A 17,178-nucleotide genomic window follows, 5' to 3' on the forward strand; every position below is an offset into this window, starting at 1 on the left:
CACTGATGGTACCTTGTACCTCGATGTCAGCCATTGCCCTGTGCATGTCGGATCCGATGATTTCTGACCTGAGCAGCTCTCAGAGCCATAGTCTGGGCATCAGATCCGAGTTGGGGTTTCCATCGGCTCCGACTGTATTGAGTCATGGTTCCCCCTTTGGCGTCTTGGTGCCTGCGGGCTCAGCTCCAATTCCCCCTTTGGGTTCGGGGAGTGCAGCTTTCTTACTGGTGGCCCAGGAGGCTCGTTCGCCTTTGGCATTCTATGTGGTAGAAAGGGTCCTCTCAAGTGGGTCAAGACCCCCTATTTCCTCGGATTCCACCCTGGCTCCCTCAGCTCTGGATACAACCTCGGCCATTTTGTCCACTCAGGGATAGCCTGTGCCCAATGTGTCCCAGCCGGTTCCCCTTGCGGAACAACATACAGTTTGCGAGTCTACTTCGGAGAGTCCCAACAAAGAGGCTCCTCGCAAATGGATGTGCAAAAGGAGGCACCTGGACTCCTTTCCAGAGTCCCTCACCGAGGACATTGACTTGGAGGGAAGGGGAAGGCTCCCCCAGATCACCCCCTGACGATGTCTCCTTTGGAGACCTCATGGAAATCTTGCGGCAACAGGGTGGGGGGGTTGGGTCTGCCCCCAAGCCTACCGCAGACGAGTCAGTGTTTCTGAAGGTCTTCGGCACGTGCCCATCTGCTTCTTGGGTGTCCTCTCCCATGGCTCCATTGGTGGACCTTATCACCTCCCGGGTATGGAAGGAACCAGACACCGTGGAGCCAATTCCGAAGTGCCCAGACAAGATCCTAAGCCCGTCTTCGGATAGACCTAGTTGGAGCAAAGGGTCCCCTGTAGATGCTATGGTGGTAGCAGCAGCCACCAAGAAAGAACTAGCTCAAGAAAGTTCTACGGTCCATCCCCCCCTAACTGAGAGTCCAGGACGATGGATCACCTAGGGAAAGTGGGTGTATGCCTCAGCTACCTTTTCCGTAAGGGTGCTGAATTATTTGGCACACATTACCCGAATGCAGCATGACATTGTCAAAGAGCTAGCCGAGTCGTCCTTGGAGTCCATGCCGGAGAATAAGCACACATTCTCCGCACGGATGGCCACTTTAAAAATGATATCCACTACATCCATGTGCTTCCTTTCGCATGCCACCGGAGTGGCAAGGTTGGCTGGGTCTGGCGTTGCCATGAGGTGTCATGCTTGGCTCAGGCTGTGTCAGTTCACGGAGCCCTTTAAGGCGTCATTTGCGAATGCCCCTTATGATGCATCTTCCTTGTTCGGGAAGACCATTCACGAGACATTAGTCCAGAGTGAAAAGGACGGGAAGATGCTGTCTGCCATTGGGATCTGCTTCTCTAACCCCCAAAGATCCTTCTCCAGGAATCAACGAGGGCAAAAGAAGATGTGGTTCCAGAAGTCTCAGTATTCCCGGGAAGCTCAGGACTCATCTTTGCCCAGAGGCAGAGGGGGTTTTGATAGACGCTGGCCCAGAGGCAGATGGGTTCCGAGGAACGTGGCGTCTGAAGAACCATTCTCAGACAGGCCTGGGCAGCAGCCCTGAAGGGGTTGCCTGACTGCTCTGGAGGCAGTCGGGGGTCATCTTTCATTGCACGTAATGGCATGGGAGTCCGTGTCAGCAGACTGTTTGGTGCTTCAGATCATATCCAGAGGCTATTCTATCCCCTTTGTGGAATTGCCTCTTCCACCAAAACACCTCCTAAATGTGCCACCCACAGAAAGGGAGGCAGCAGTGCTTGAAATAGACAAGCTGCTAAAGAAACGAGTCATCCAACCTGTCCCCCACAACCAGTCCGGATCGGGCATCTACTCCAGGTTCTTTTTGGTGCCAAAAAAGGTGGCGGACCTAAGACCTGTTCTAGATTTTTCCACCTTCAACCTGTCAGTTGCCAAAGAGCAGTTTCGGATGGTCACATTGCAGTCCATCCTTCCTTATCTGCAGGAGAGAGACTGGATGTGCTCTATAGCTCTCCAGGACACGTCATCATCTTCTGTCGGCTGTTTCCGTTAGGGGTCACCACAGCGGATCATCTGTTTCCATTTCTGCCTGTCCTCTGCATCTTGCTCTGTCACACCAACCACCTGCATGCCCTCTCTCACCACATCCAAAATCCTTATCTTAGGCCTTACTCTTTTCCTGTTACCTGGTAAGCTTCATCCTTAGCATCTTTTTTCCCAATATACTCAGCATCCCTCCTCAGCACATGTCCAAACCAACGTAATCTTGCCCCTCTGGCTTTGTCTCCAAACCTTCCAACCTGGGCTGACCCTCTAATATACTTATTCCTAATCCTGTCCACCCTCGTCACACCCAGTGCAAATCTTAACATCTTTAACTCTGCCACATCCAGCTCAAATTCCTGCCTTTTTGTCAGTGTCACTGTCTCCAACCCATATAACATAGCTGGTCTCACTACCCTCTTGTAGACCTTCCCTTACACTCTTACTGGTACTCGTCTGTCACAAATCACTCCTGACACTCTTCTCCACCCACTCCATCCTGTCTGTACTCTCTTTTTTTACCTCTCTTCCACACTCACCATTACTCTGAACTATTAATCCCAAGTATTTAAACTCATCCACCTTTGCCACCTCTACTCCTTGCATCCTCACCTTTCCTCTATCCTCCCTCTCATTCACACACACATATTCTGTCTTAGTCCTGCTGACCTTCATTCCTCTTCTCTCTAGAGCATATCTCCATCTCTCCAGGGTCTCCTCCACCTGTTCCCTACTCTCACTACAAATCACAATGTCATCTGCAAACATCATAGTCCACTGGGACTCCTGTCTGATCTCGCCTGTCAACCTGTCCATCACCATTGCAAAGGGTTCAGAGCTGATCCTTGATGTAACCCCACCTCCACCTTAAACGCATCCATCATTCACACTGCAGACCTCACCACTGTCGCACTACCCTCGTACATATCCTGTGCCACTCTTACATACTTTGACACTCCCGACTTCCTCATACAATACCAGAACTCCTCTCTAGGCATCCTGTCATATGCTTTCTCTAAGTCTACAAAAACACAATGCAACTCCTTCTGACCTTCTCTGTACTTCTCCATCAACACTCTGAGCAAACATAGCATCTGTAGTGCTCTTTCCTGGCATGAAACCATACTGCTGATCACTAATCATCACATCCCTTTTCAACCTAGCTTCCACTACTCTTTCTCATAACTTCATGCTGTGACTGATCAATTTAATCCCTCTGTAGTTACTACAGCTCTGCACATCACCCTTATTCTTAAAAATCGGTACCAAAACACTTTTTCTCCATTCCTCAGGCAGCCTCTCACTTTCCAAGATTTCATTAAACAATCTGGTTAAAAACTCCACTGCCATTTCATCTAAACACCTCCATGCTTCCATAGGTATGTCATCTGGACCAACAGCCTTTCCATTCTTCATCCTCTTCATAGCTATCCTTACTTCCTCCTTGCTAATCCATTGTACTTCATGATTCACTATGCCCACATCATCCAACCTTCTCTCTCTCTTATCTTCATTCGTCAACCCCTCAAAGTACTCTTTCCATCTCCTCCGCACACTCTCCTCACTTGTGAGCATGTTTCCCTCATTATCCTTTATCACCTTTACCTGCTGCACATCTTTCCTAGCTCGGTCCCTCTGTCTAGCCAATCTGTACAGGTCCTTTTCTCCCTCCTTAGTGTCCAACCTTTCATACAACTCTTCATATGACTTATCCTTGGCCTTCATCTCTCTGACAATCCCACTTCTTTTTTGCCAACCTCTTTCTCTGTATACTCTCTGGTACTTCCTCATTTCGCCACCATATCTCCTTGTCATCCTTCCTCTGTCCAGATGTAATACCAAGCACCTTTCTAGCCGTCTCCCTTACTAGCTCTGCTGTAGTTACCCAACTATTTGGTACTCTTCACTGCCACCCAGTGCCTGTCTTAACTCATCCCTGAACTCTACCTCACAAATACCCTTTTTCAATTTTCACCATTTGATCCTTGGTGCTGCCCTCACACTCCTCCTCCTCTTCTTGATCACCAACGTCATCCTACAAACCACCATCCTATGCTGCCTAACTACACTTTCCCCGGTCACCAGTTTGCAGTCTCCAATCTCCTTCAAACTGGCCCTCCTACATAAGATATAGTCCACCTGTGTGCATCTTCCTCCACTCTTTTATGTCATCCTATGCTCCTCTCTCTTGTTAAAATACATATTCACCACAAGCATGTCCATCCTTTTCGCACAATCCACTACCATCTAACCTTTTGCATTCCTTTGTTTAACACCGTACCTAACCATCACTTCCTCATCCCCTCTGTTCCCTTCACCAACATGCCCATTGAAATCTGCTCCAATCACCACTCTCTCACCCTTGGGTACAGTCATCACCACTTCATCCAACTCACTCCAAAATTTTCCTTTCTCATCCATCGCACACCCAACTTGTAGAGCATATGCACTAACAACATTCATCATTACACCATCAATTTCCAGCTTCATAAACGTCACTCTGTCCGACACTCTTTTCACCTCCAAAACACTCTTAGCATACTGTTCCTTCAGGATAACTCCTACGCCATTTCTCCTCCCATCCACACCATGATAAAACAATTTGAACCCACCTCCGATACACCTAGCCTTACTCCCCTTCCATCTGGTGTCTTGCACACAGTATACCAACCTTCCATCTGTCCATCATATCAGCTATCCCTCTCCCTATACCAGTTATACTGCCAACATTCAAAGTTCCGACCCTCACTACCACAGTCCTAGCCTTTTCTCCTCCCTTCCTGCCTTTGGCCATGCCTTCTGCCTCTTCTCCTCCTTTGGCCATCAATAGCCCAATTTCCTCCAGCACCCTGTTGGCTAACAGTACTGGTAGCGGGCGTTGTTAACCCGGGCCTCGACCGATCCGGTATGGAAATATTTACTGGTGTCCGCATGAATTTTTTGGCAAAGTTTTACGCCGGATGCCCTTCCTGACGCAACCCTCCCCATTTATTCAGGCTTGGGACCGGCACAAAGAAATGCACTGGCATGTGCATCCCCAGACACGTACTACCATATAAAAATTCACAGAAGCTCCAGGAGGTTCCTCCGTTTCCAGCTAGGGACCAATCATCAGTTTTGAGCCCTACACTTTGGTCTCACCACAGCCCCCACGGTGTTCACCAAGTTCATGGCAGTTGTAGTGGCTCACCTGAGGCTTCAGTGAATACAGGTCTTCCCGTACCTGGACAGTTGGCTCCTTGTTGCTCCCACCAAGCATCTACTTTTTCAAGCCAGAGACTATGTCTTTTTAAGCTGTCGGGCCACCTGGGAATCGCCATCAGTACATCAAAATCTTCTCTGATCCCGATCCAGGTTCTAAAGTACATTGGAGCAAGGATAGACCCTTTGCAAACAAAGGTTTTTCTAACCTTGGAGAGAATTCGGAGCTTATGACTCGTGTCCCTGATCATTTAGTCACAGTTCCCGTCAGCAGAGATGGTAGTACGAGCTCTCTGTTCCATGGCAGCCACAATTACCCTTCTTCCCTGTGCTTGTCTACATATGCGAGTTCTACAGTGGACATTAGCGGTCCAATGGTCATGGTTAGATCTGCCGTTGACGCATCCAGTACGCATCAGGGAGTCCCTTCTCTGGTGGATGCACTCCTCGGAACTGGCCGAGGGACATCCATTTGTTGCAGCCCCTCCCCAAGCCACAGTGACCACGGACACCTCCTAACTATGGTGGGGGACGGTTTCTGGTAGCAACGCACATTCCGGGATGGTCCAACATACTGACAGACAAACTGAGCAGGACTATTCTGATGCTTACGGGTGGTCTCTGAATCCTTCAGTAGTGGAGCAGATCTTCCTCTAGCCTTGCTGCGATCTCTTCGCATCTCCTTCAAACGCGAAGTGCAACGAGTTCTTCGCTTTGAACCCCCCGCAGGGGGAGTCCCCCAGGTATGCTCTAGTTCATGTTTGGCCTAACTGTCTTCTCTATGCTTACTCTCGGTTACCTCTTATTTTGAAATTCCTCCAGAAGGCTCGCAAGCTGGAGAGCAAAGTGATCCTCATTGCCCTGTTCTGGCCTCGCCAAGTATGGTTTCCCTTCCTCTGGTCTCATCTTCTAGCTCCTCCATGGATGTTAGATCTGATTCCAGATCTCATCTCTCACCGCTCGGGGGTTACTCATCCAAACCTGGACAGTCTAAAGCTCACTGCTTGGTTGCTCCAGTTCCCATGATAGCTAGTGCTCCCGGTTTATCTTATCCTGTCAAGACTATTCTGGTTGCAGCTCACAAATAGTCTACCAGGAAGCTTTATCGCAGTAAATGGAAGCGTTTTTCCATCTGGGCATCTCAAAGGGATCTGGATCCTTTCACAGCTCCCGTCCCAGCGGTGTTGGAATTCTTGGCATATATATTTCATGAAGGCGCTAGCTACTCTGCTGTGAAATTTCAGTTGGCTGCCATTTCCAACTTTCATATTGGGGAGAACATGGTTTCTTTAGCATCCTCTAAACTCTGTAAAACCTTTATTAAGGGTACCTTCCTTTAAAGCCCTCAGCTGAAGGATCCTATCCCTCCTTGGGACCTGACTTTGGTTTTACAGGCTCTGGTTGCTCTACCCTTTGAGCCGGCTGTGTCAGTGGACCTAAATTTTTTATCTAGGAATATAGCCTTCCTAGTAGCTATCACTTCATCTAGGAGGGTTTCAGAACTTCAGGCATTGTCTATCAAAGCTCCATATATAGTTTTCCATATGGGCAGGGTGTCACCAATCCAGCCTTTCTTCCCAAGGTGGCTTCTGAGACTAATATTAGCCAGATGATTAATTTACCGGTGCTATTTCCAAGTTTTCAGAACAGGGGTGAACATAAATTGCATTTGTTAGACGTACATAGACAACTTAGATTTTACTTGCACAGAACTAAGACCTTTCGCAAGTCTGACCAGTTATTTGCGTCTTACTCTAAACCCTTCCTGGGCAAACCATTCACCAAGGTAACTTTGGCTCGATGGCTCTCTCATCGTATCCTCCAGGTATACAAAGACAAGGATATGTCACCCCCGGGTCAAGTAAAAGCACATTCTACTAGATCCATGGCTACTTCGGCAGCTTTTTTGGTCCAGGGTGTCTCTGGATGATATTTATTATGCGGCTACTTGGTCCTCATCTCATACCTTCATTCCTCACTATAAGCTCAACATGATATTTAGAGGGAGAGCATCCTTTGGCTCTGCTGTGCTCCACAAATATCCTTCCATGAGGGCCACCCAGGTGTTTAGTAGCTGGGGACTCTGTCCCACAGGTTGAAGAGCAAATGAAGTAAACTACTTCAGATAAAGAAGTTATGTACTCACCATAAAACTCCATCTGAGTAGTTGTACTTCATTTGTCTTCAACCGGCCCTCTCTCCTTCCTCCTGACCTTATGGTTTATTGCTCTGGTAGGTGGGAGAGAGCACCTCTGCGGCTCCCCTGTTCTTACTGGATAGGGTTGTATATAACCTGTTGTGTAAGGTCTAATTGGGTCGGGCTTAGACTGATGGTGCAGCCAACTCGATCTGAGGGAAGGAAGGAGATGAAGGGGTATTTTGGGTAAGGGGGGAAGCTTGGATCTCAGATCAGATGGTGGTGAAGCTGCCGTCTTGCATCCGATACAGATCCGTATAACCACAGGTTGAAGACAATTGAAGTACAATTACTCAGATGGAACGTTATGGTGAGTACACAATTTATTTTTTCACAACATCTCAAAGGATCCACAGCTTGTATAGGGATAAAAATCAATTTATTGTAGGCCAACAAAACACTCCAAAGACACAGGGTTAAGCGCTTTCATCTGCCAATACAGACTTCATCAGAACCCCAAACAATAGTTGCTGTTGCGTTTAAAAGACTTTTTTGGCGCCAGAAATACTTAAAGCAACATATCCTATAACTCTGTAGAAAAATCACTGTAAATAACAGTCATGATAATTGTACTGAAAACATATAAGAAAACATATAAGAACACACAAAAACCCCAACATAACCAACCTCTAATAGATAGAAAAATACATAAATATAAAAAATAGATGTAAATAATGTACAATAATGGATGCTAATATATATATATATATATATATATATATATATATATATATATATATATATATATATATATATATAAATTAATTCACTCAATATGTAATAAAATAGTATTAAAATGATAGTAAATATTTTAAATATTTTAAATATTGTAAATGTATAAAATAATGGAATGTATCTAACTAACATCAAGCCAATTGTAAAAAAGGCTTGATACTAATGAAGTAATTAATTCCAGGAAAACATGTGGCATCCGTTAATATTTGCTATTTTGCCTCTTTCATGGCAAGAAGAGCTTTCCAATTACCACCAAATGGTGAAATGTCCACTTTGTCAATAATGAAAAATTTAAAGATATGTGTGTCACCATATGAGGAGATGTGTCTATAAAGTGCATTCTTAGAATCTCCTATTTTAATCTTATAAAGATGTTCATAAATGCGTTTTTTGAGGTGCCTCTCGGTTTTCCCTATGTAGTAGGCAGGACATGCCAAACATGTTACAATGTAAACAACCTTGGAGGTATTACAATTCCCAACCTTACTTTTAACATAGGTCCTATTAAAATCCGCCAGCCTGACACCTTCACCTTCCCTAATGGCATCACACTGCCTACAACATCCACATTTCCTAGTCTCTCCATACTTAGGTTTAGTACGTGTTCTCATCTCAAGAAGACTCTTGATGGTAGGTCCAGTCTTGAAAACAAAACCAGGTTTTTTTCCCCAAAGCATCTTCTAGGTCTTTGTCAACACAAATTAGCCTCCAATGCTCACAAATAATGTTTTTAATAAACTGAACAAACGGAGAATAAGTTAGCACGCAAACTCTATGCCTATTTACTATATTGGACCCATCCTTACTCTTGTTGAAGCAACCAACACCCTAAATAGGGGGATATTTGTTACCCCATTCACCCTTGATGTACTGAGTAATGTCATCCAGAAGTGAAATCGGGTATCCCCTGTCAAGGAACATAGATTTGATTAAATCAAGTTCACTACACAATAACTCCTTGTTGGAAGACATGCGAGCCGCCCTAATACATTGTCCCTTAAAAACGTTCTTGAAAACATGTCTAGGGTGGTTGCTGCTATATTGTAAATAGTCATTAGAAAAAGTCTCCTTCCTGTAAATACGAGAGACAAACCCTTCCTCTGAATGACTGATGTATAGATCTAAATAGGCTATTCCACAAGTGTCAAAATGATTAGTAAATCTCAAAAAATCTGTGGTCTGATTGATGTAATCAATAAAAAGGGGAATCCTATCAGTTGGACCATTCCATAAAATAAATAAATCGTCCAAATATCTAGTGTAAAATACTATATTGGAAAAAAATTCACTAGGAAATAAAAATTTAGTTTCCCACTCTAGCATGACGAGATTGGCAAAAATGGGGGCACAGGAGGCCCCCATTGCCACCCCTCTCTTCTGCTTGTAAAATTCACCCTCGAATTGGATAAAATTATAATCCAAGACGAGAGACATCATGTCCACGATAAGACAAGTATGGTCCCAACTGAAGTCAGAAAAAGCCCTCAAACTGTTACTAAAAAATTCCAGACCTATATCTCTCTGAATACAGGAGAAAAGGTCAATCACGTCGATTGTCAAAAAGACCAACCCCTTTCTCCACAATTCTGGGGACAACCGACCCAAAAATGACCAAGAATCCTTGATTAGATGGGGTATCTTCTCATATAGAGGTTTGGTCCACCTATCGATAATTACCCCGATGGAGTAAGTCTTCGAACGACTACCAGAGACAATAGGCCTGAAGGGGGGCTGGGAAATGCATTTGTGAACTTTGGGGATGCCAAAGATCGTGGCCAAAGTTGGAAATTCCACCCTAATGAAATCATGAATGTCCTTGGTAATCCTTTGGTCCACAAAATATTCATCGATAGCTAAATCTATCCTTTTGTAACCCAGATTGATCTCATTCAATGATACCCACCTCATAGTTACCAGAATGTAGAATAATGTTAGTCATAGAATTGATATAGTCAATGTTTTTAAACAATACAATCCCACCCCCTTTGTCAGGCTTCATGACACGAATGTCCCCATTAGAAATAAATAAATCCAGACACGCTCGTTCCTCCCTAGTTAGATTATCAACTTGGTCTTTGACTTGATCTTTCTTCATGGTTTTGTTAAGACCATATATGTCTTGACAAACCAATTTTTCAAAATTCAACACCTGTGGATTGGAAATAGGAATGTAGGTACTCTTTTTCGATAATTTATTTTTATTTTTACTTGTCAATGCTTCGTATTGATCTACAACGCCCTGTTTAAATTGTAGGGCTAGATTCAAACGTCTGCAAAACAACTTGACCTCTTTTATCACATCAACTAGATTGAAACGTACAGTGGGAATAAATTTAGTTCCCTTTGTAAATAACTGAACCACAGGTGTTGAATTTTGAAAAAATTGGTTTGTCAAGACATATATGGTCTTACCAAAACCATAAAGAAAGATCAAGTCAAAGACCAAGTTGATAATCTAACTAGGGAGGAACGAGCATGCCTGGATTTATTTATTTCTAATGGGGACATTCGTGTCATGAAGCCTGACAAAGGGGGTGGGATTGTATTGTTTAAAAACATTGACTATATCATTTCTATGACTAACATTATTCTACATTCTGGAAACTATGAGGTGGTATCATTGAATGAGATCAATCTGGGTTACAAAAGGATAGATTTAGCTCTCGATGAATATTCTTTGGACCAAAGGATTACCAAGGACATTCATGATTTCATTAGGGTGGAATTTCCAACTTTGGCCACGATCTTTGGCATCCCCAAAGTTCACAAATGCATTTCCCAGCCCCCCTTCAGGCCTATTGTCTCTGGTAGTCATTCGAAGACTTACCCCATCGGGGTGATTATCGATAGGTGGACCAAACCTCTATATGAGAAGATACCCCATCTAATCAAGGATTTTTGGTCATTTTTGGGTCGGTTGTCCCCAGAATTGTGGAGAAAGGGGTTGATCTTTTTGACAATCGACGTGGTTGACCTTTTCTCCTGTATTCCGAGAGATATAGGTCTGGAATTTTTTAGTAACAGTTTGAGGGCTTTTTCTGACTTCAGTTGGGACCATACTTGTCTTATCGTGGACATGATGTCTCTCGTCTTGGATTATAATTTTATCCAATTTGAGGGTGAATTTTACAAGCAGAAGAGAGGGGTGGCAATGGGGGCCTCCTGTGCCCCCATTTTTGCCAATCTCGTCATGCTAGAGTGGGAAACTAAATTTTTATTTCCTAGTGAATTTTCTTTCCAATATAGTATTTTACACTAGATATTTGGACGATTTATTTATTTTATGGAATGGTCCAACTGATAGGATTCCCCTTTTTATTGATTACATCAATCAGACCACAGATTTTTTGAGATTTACTCATCATTTTGACACTTGTGGAATTGCCTATTTAGATCTATACATCAGTCATTCAGAGGAAGGGTTTGTCTCTCATATTTACAGGAAGGAGACTTTTTCTAATGACTATTTACAATATAGCAGCAACCACCCTAGACATGTTTTCAAGAACGTTTTTAAGGGACCATGTATTAGGGCGGCTCGCATGTCTTCCAACAAGGAGTTATTGTGTAGTGAACTTGATTTAATCAAATCTATGTTCCTTGACAGGGGATACCCGATTTCACTTCTGGATGACATTACTCAGTACGTCAAGGGTGAATGGGGTAACAAATATCCCCCTATTTTGGGTGTTGGTTGCTTCAACAAGAGTAAGGATGAGTCCAAAATAGGCATAGAGTTTGCGTGCTAACTTATTCTCCATTTGTTCAGTTTATTAAAAACATTATTTGTGAGCATTGGAGGGAGGCTAATTTGTGTTGACAAAGACCTAGAAGATGCTTTGGGAAAAAAAACTGGTTTTGTTTTTAAGACTGGACCTAACACCAAGGGTCTTCTTGAGATGAGAACACGTACTAAACCTAAGTATGGAGAGACTAGGAAATGTGGATGTTGTAGGCAGTGTGATGCCATTAGGGAAGGTGAAGGTGTTAGGTTGGCGGATATTAATAGGACCTATGTTAAAAGTAAGGTTGGGAATTGTAATACCTCCAAGGTTGTTTACATTGCAACATGTTTGGCATGTCCTGCCTACTACATGGGGAAAACCGAGAGGCACCTCAAAAAACGCATTTATGAACATCTTCATAAGATTAAAATAGGAGATTCTAAGAATGCACTTTATAGACACATCTCCTCATATGGTGACACACATATCTTTAAATTTTTCATTATTGACAAAGTGGACGTTTCACCATTTGGTGGTAATTGGAAAGCTCTTCTTGCCATGAAAGAGGTAAAATGGCAAATATTAATGGATGCCACACGTTTTCCTGGAATTAATGACTTCATTAGTATCAAGCCTTTTTTACAATTGGCTTGGTGTTAGTTAGATACATTCCATTATTTTATACATTTACAATATTTAAAATACTTAAAATATTTACTATAATTTTAATACTATTTTATTACATATTGAGTGAATTAATTTTTGTATATATATATTAGCATCCATTATTGTACATTAGTCACATCTATTTTTTATATTTATGTATTTTTCTATCTATTAGAGGTTGGTTATGTTGGGGTTTTTGTGTGTTCTTGTATGTTTTCTTATATGTTTTCAGTACAATTATCATGACTGTTATTTACAGTGATTTTTCTACAGAGTTATAGGATATGTTGCTTTAAGTATTTTTGGCGCCAAAAAAGTCTTTTAAACGCAACAGTAACTATTGTTTGGGGTTCTGATGAAGTCTGTATTGGCAGATGAAAGCGCTTAACCCTGTGTCTTTGGAGTGTTTTGTTGGCCTACAATAAATTGCTTTTTATCCCTATACAAGCTGTGGATCCTTTGAGCTGACTGTGTTGGTTTAATCGTTGGTTTTGTTTCATTTATTTTGTATTTTTTCACAGCATTTCAGCCATAAAAGTTCACTCAAACACCTGTCATTACAATCTATCAGAATCAGTCAGGATGCACAGTCTCTGCAAAAGTAAAATCATCATCATCCTCCACCCACCCCCTTTTTCCCATTTTTCTACATGGAGTTGGGGTGTTGTGTTAACTGTCGTCATTTCTCTCAGTTCAATGCTACACTCCTGCCTTCTTAGACAGTCATGCCCGTCGCCGATCTATTTTCACACAATCCATCCACCTCTTTGCTAGACACCATCGTTTCCTCTTATCTTCTTCCTATCTGTCCCAGATCATCATAATCAGATTGTCTTCTGCTTTTTTGCACACGTGCCCAAACTGCCGTAATCTGTTCTCTTTGATCTTTTCTGCAGTTGGTGCTACTTTGGGCTCTGTACTTATGTCCTCATTTCTTCATCTGTCCCACAGTGTGCATCCTACCACCCTTCTCAGGCACTTCATTTCCATCACCTCTAGCTTTCTCATCTGCTTTGCCTTACTGCCAAGGTTTCTGTACCATACTGTTGTACAAGTCATACCACTGTTTTGTACACCTTACATTGCAGCTTCCTTGGCATTCTTCTGTCATACACTACACCTGACAATCTATGCCAGTTGGCTGCAGCCCTTCCAATTTTAGCTTTGACCTCTCTATTCAGACTTGACTTCTCATCAGCCAACCCTCCCAGATACTTTACGATGTTAACCTATTCCACAATCTTCCCTTCTACCTCCATTCTCTGCTTCTACTAATTTCCCCACTTTGCTGCCTTTACCACTGTCTTATCTGTAATTAGTTTCATCCTATGTGCCTTCACTTTTGCATTCTGTTCCCATATCCTTTGCTGAAGTTTTTGCTCAAAGTTTGACTGTAAAGCCACATCATCTGCATACACCATGTTTGTTGATCTTTCCCCTCTGACCTGTATGTTAATGTAGTTGATCACCAGTATGAACAGCAGTGGGTCCAGAGCTGAACCCTCGTACACACCCACTCCCACTTGGAACCCCCCTGTGAGAGTGAATACTCCATGTAGTTGAGTCATTGGGTCCTTGTACATAGCCTGCATTAATTCTACCAATGCTTCTGGGACTTCAAACCACCGCCATACTGCCCAAATAATCTTTCTTGGGACCTTTCCCATATGCTTTCTCCAAGATTAGGAATGCCCATTTGGACTCTTTGCTCACCTCTAGCTTTCTCTCAATTATCTCACTGCAAACATTGGGTCAGTTGTGCTGCATCTTTATCTGAATCCAAACTGCTCATCTCCTATCTTACTTTCTAATACTCTGTGTATCCGTTTATCAGTCACCCTCTCCAGAACTTTCATGCAATGTGACAGGAGTTTGATACCTCTGTACCAACCGTAGTTGTGGATGTCGCCTTTGTACTTGTACTCTGGCATGAGTATGCTTATTCTACAGTTATCCGGGATATGCCTCTCTCTCCACACTGCTATGACTACCCTCAGGAGCCATTTCTCCCCATCTCACTCAGCGTCTTTATCATATCTGCTGTGACCTCATCTGATCCTGCTTTTTTCGCTGACTTTTTCCTTAGTGTTATTCTTACTTCTAGGGTGGGCTTCTCGTCTTTTTTCATTGTAGGCTGTGTGTGGGGCAGTACAGCTTCTGTGTGGTTTTCTTCATTCAGAAGCTGCTGGAAGTGCTCCTTCCATCTGCCTTTGTCATGTGGACTGGTGATCATGTTGTTGCTGACATCCATTATGAAGGGTGTCTGTCTTTAGTCTTTGTCTGACAACCAGATACAGTTTCTTTGTGCCTCCTAGTGAGTCTGTTTCCACTTTCCCGAAGCCTCAGATACCTTTTTCTTTGCTGTTGCAACTCTTTTTTTGAGTTGACACTTGACATAGGCAAATTTACATTTATGTAAAAGTAATCAAAACTGTATTAAGTTCATGTTCAGAAACATTATGCTTCACATATATTGCTATATATCATATAACCTAAGCAACATTGCAAAACACTAACACCACGTCATTACATACAGGTGTGTACTAAATTGGAAATTTAAGTTTGGCATAATGGAAGTGATCCCATACAGTGAATGGGGTGGTTCTTGGGAAACCAGAATCGAGCACAGAGGATTGATCTGGCAGCTCAGATTGAATGTCTAATAATCAGGGCTTAAATGAACACATTTCCATTGTCCCTATACTCTGATATAGAGCTGCCAGATTATGATGAAATTTTTAAATATATTTAAACAATTTTTCAAAAAACATTATTTATGTATTTATTTAAACATGTTTTAACAACCCTTGATGGCATTTTCTACATATATTTGTTTATATATACATTTTTCTTATATTGTGTAGATAGTCTTGATTAATGTCGAATTTATTTGTTTACCATTGGATATTTTATGTCATGCGATTTGTTTAACAAGCTATTTAAACTTGTTCAAATGTATAGAATATGGTTTTGATGAAGTCCTACTGATTTTTAGGGACAAAAGTGCTTAACCATTTTTACTTTGTTTGTCTGTTAAACTTCAAATTTGTATGTTTGGAAACAGTTTTACTTGGATACCCATTATTTATAGAAGGCACTAAGAGAGTTTTGGTTTTCTTGTTTGGTTTACTGGTCTGCGGTTGCAGTCGCATGTTTCAAGTGTTTGGTGAGGCTTGCATTATGCAAGCTTGTCTACTACATTCTACGTCTTAATGCTAAGGTTTCTGGGTTTGCAGTGCATGCTGTCTAGTTGGTTTGTGTGGAATGCTGCTGTTTCCTGCAAGTTCCCAATGCTTGTTGGTTTTCAGAATGGAAGGCAAGTTTTTTTTTTTTCTTGTTTGGTTTTACTTTTACAGGAGCTTTAAGCCAGGGCCTCACCAGCCAGTGCTGGCCGTAGGTTGCCTAGTGTTGGATCTGACTCTGCCTGTTATCAGATACAAAAGTTGATGATAGTTCTGTAAGAAGACAACTTTGGTAAAATAGCCTCTCTTTATTCTCCCCTGCAAGCATTGTATAGTAGAAAGGTAAGTCATCATGCTGGTCCTGTGTAGGGGTGGCTTACCCTCTCCCACTTAGGGCACTCCCCTCAGCAACTCTTCCTAGCACTGCTGCTTCTGTTGAAGCTAAACAAATTCAGGTTGCCTGTGCTGTAGCTTATTGCTTTGTGCTATGGAGATGGTTAAGCTTGGGAAAAAAATTATCTACTGAGCAGTCTGAATTTCAGCAGCATCATTCCTAAAGGTTACTGATGAGAGACCTCCTTTTAGTTCTTGTGTTGATGGAAGTAAATATTTTTTTTTGTCAGCACCTTATGTGAATGAGGTAAGTATGCTTTTCATGCTTCTGTTTTTTTTTTTTTAATCTTCCCATTACTGATGAATTGCGAGTGGGCTGTTTGTACTGGGATGTGTATATTTTAGTGAGTGCTTTCCTTCTGTCAGGCTCTTTGAGCGTTTAATTTCCTCTACCACTGACACTATATTTTCAAACTGATTTTTTGACTTGGGCTGTTTGTATTGTTGGTTACATTAATATTGTAATAGTGTACACATCAAAATGAACTTTGTTGATGCCTTTTAAGTTATTACTGACTTGTTGCAGTTTCGATAATTATTTGAAAACACCATTTTGCATTCACAGACTCAGCACCAGCAACAGACTTCAAACAAACGTCCCAGTAATAGTGCACCTCCTCAAACACAGCTGAATAAAATCAAGTACTCTGGAGCCACGCAGATTGTGAAAAAAGAAAGGCGTCAGAGTTCGTCTCGGTTCAATGTTAGCAAAAATCGTGAGCTGCAGAAGCTGCCTTCTCTTAAAGGTAAAAATTGCTAAGGAAATTCACTGCATACTTAACGATGCCAAAGATCAACTTTTAGAGCTAGAATAGGTGGCTTGCTGTAGTGGTTGTATTTGGTAGTTATCACGTTCACTATACAGCTGCTTCAGCTTTGATTTTCTATTCTGCTCCCACCCATTCTAGACACCCAGCTGTTGCGTGTGGAACAGTGATACTGGCAAATTGCTGTTTTTTATTTTTTAGTGTGTGTCTGTACTGTTTGTAGTAATAGGTCTTTCATTTTTATTTGTGCCTCTGTTAAATGGCATTTTGGTCTACTGATCCAAGTAGTCC

At 42.4% G+C, this 17,178-nt stretch overlaps 1 protein-coding gene across 1 annotated transcript in view; it reads left to right on the plus strand.

Moving 5' to 3' along the window:
- LOC122789622 (serine/threonine-protein phosphatase 2A 56 kDa regulatory subunit delta isoform-like) overlaps positions 1-17,178 on the plus strand; it is a 1,584,804-nt gene that overhangs the window by 315,219 nt on the left and 1,252,407 nt on the right. The window contains exon 3 of the mRNA XM_044057373.1: positions 16,686-16,866. Within this exon, the coding sequence (XP_043913308.1) occupies positions 16,686-16,866 (181 nt within the window). The remainder of the gene's footprint in view (positions 1-16,685; positions 16,867-17,178) is intronic.

The sequence above is a fragment of the Protopterus annectens genome, chromosome 1.part0 (genome assembly GCF_019279795.1).
Source record: "Protopterus annectens isolate FY-2018-M chromosome 1.part0, PAN1.0, whole genome shotgun sequence".
Classification (NCBI taxonomy): Eukaryota; Metazoa; Chordata; order Ceratodontiformes; family Protopteridae; genus Protopterus; species Protopterus annectens.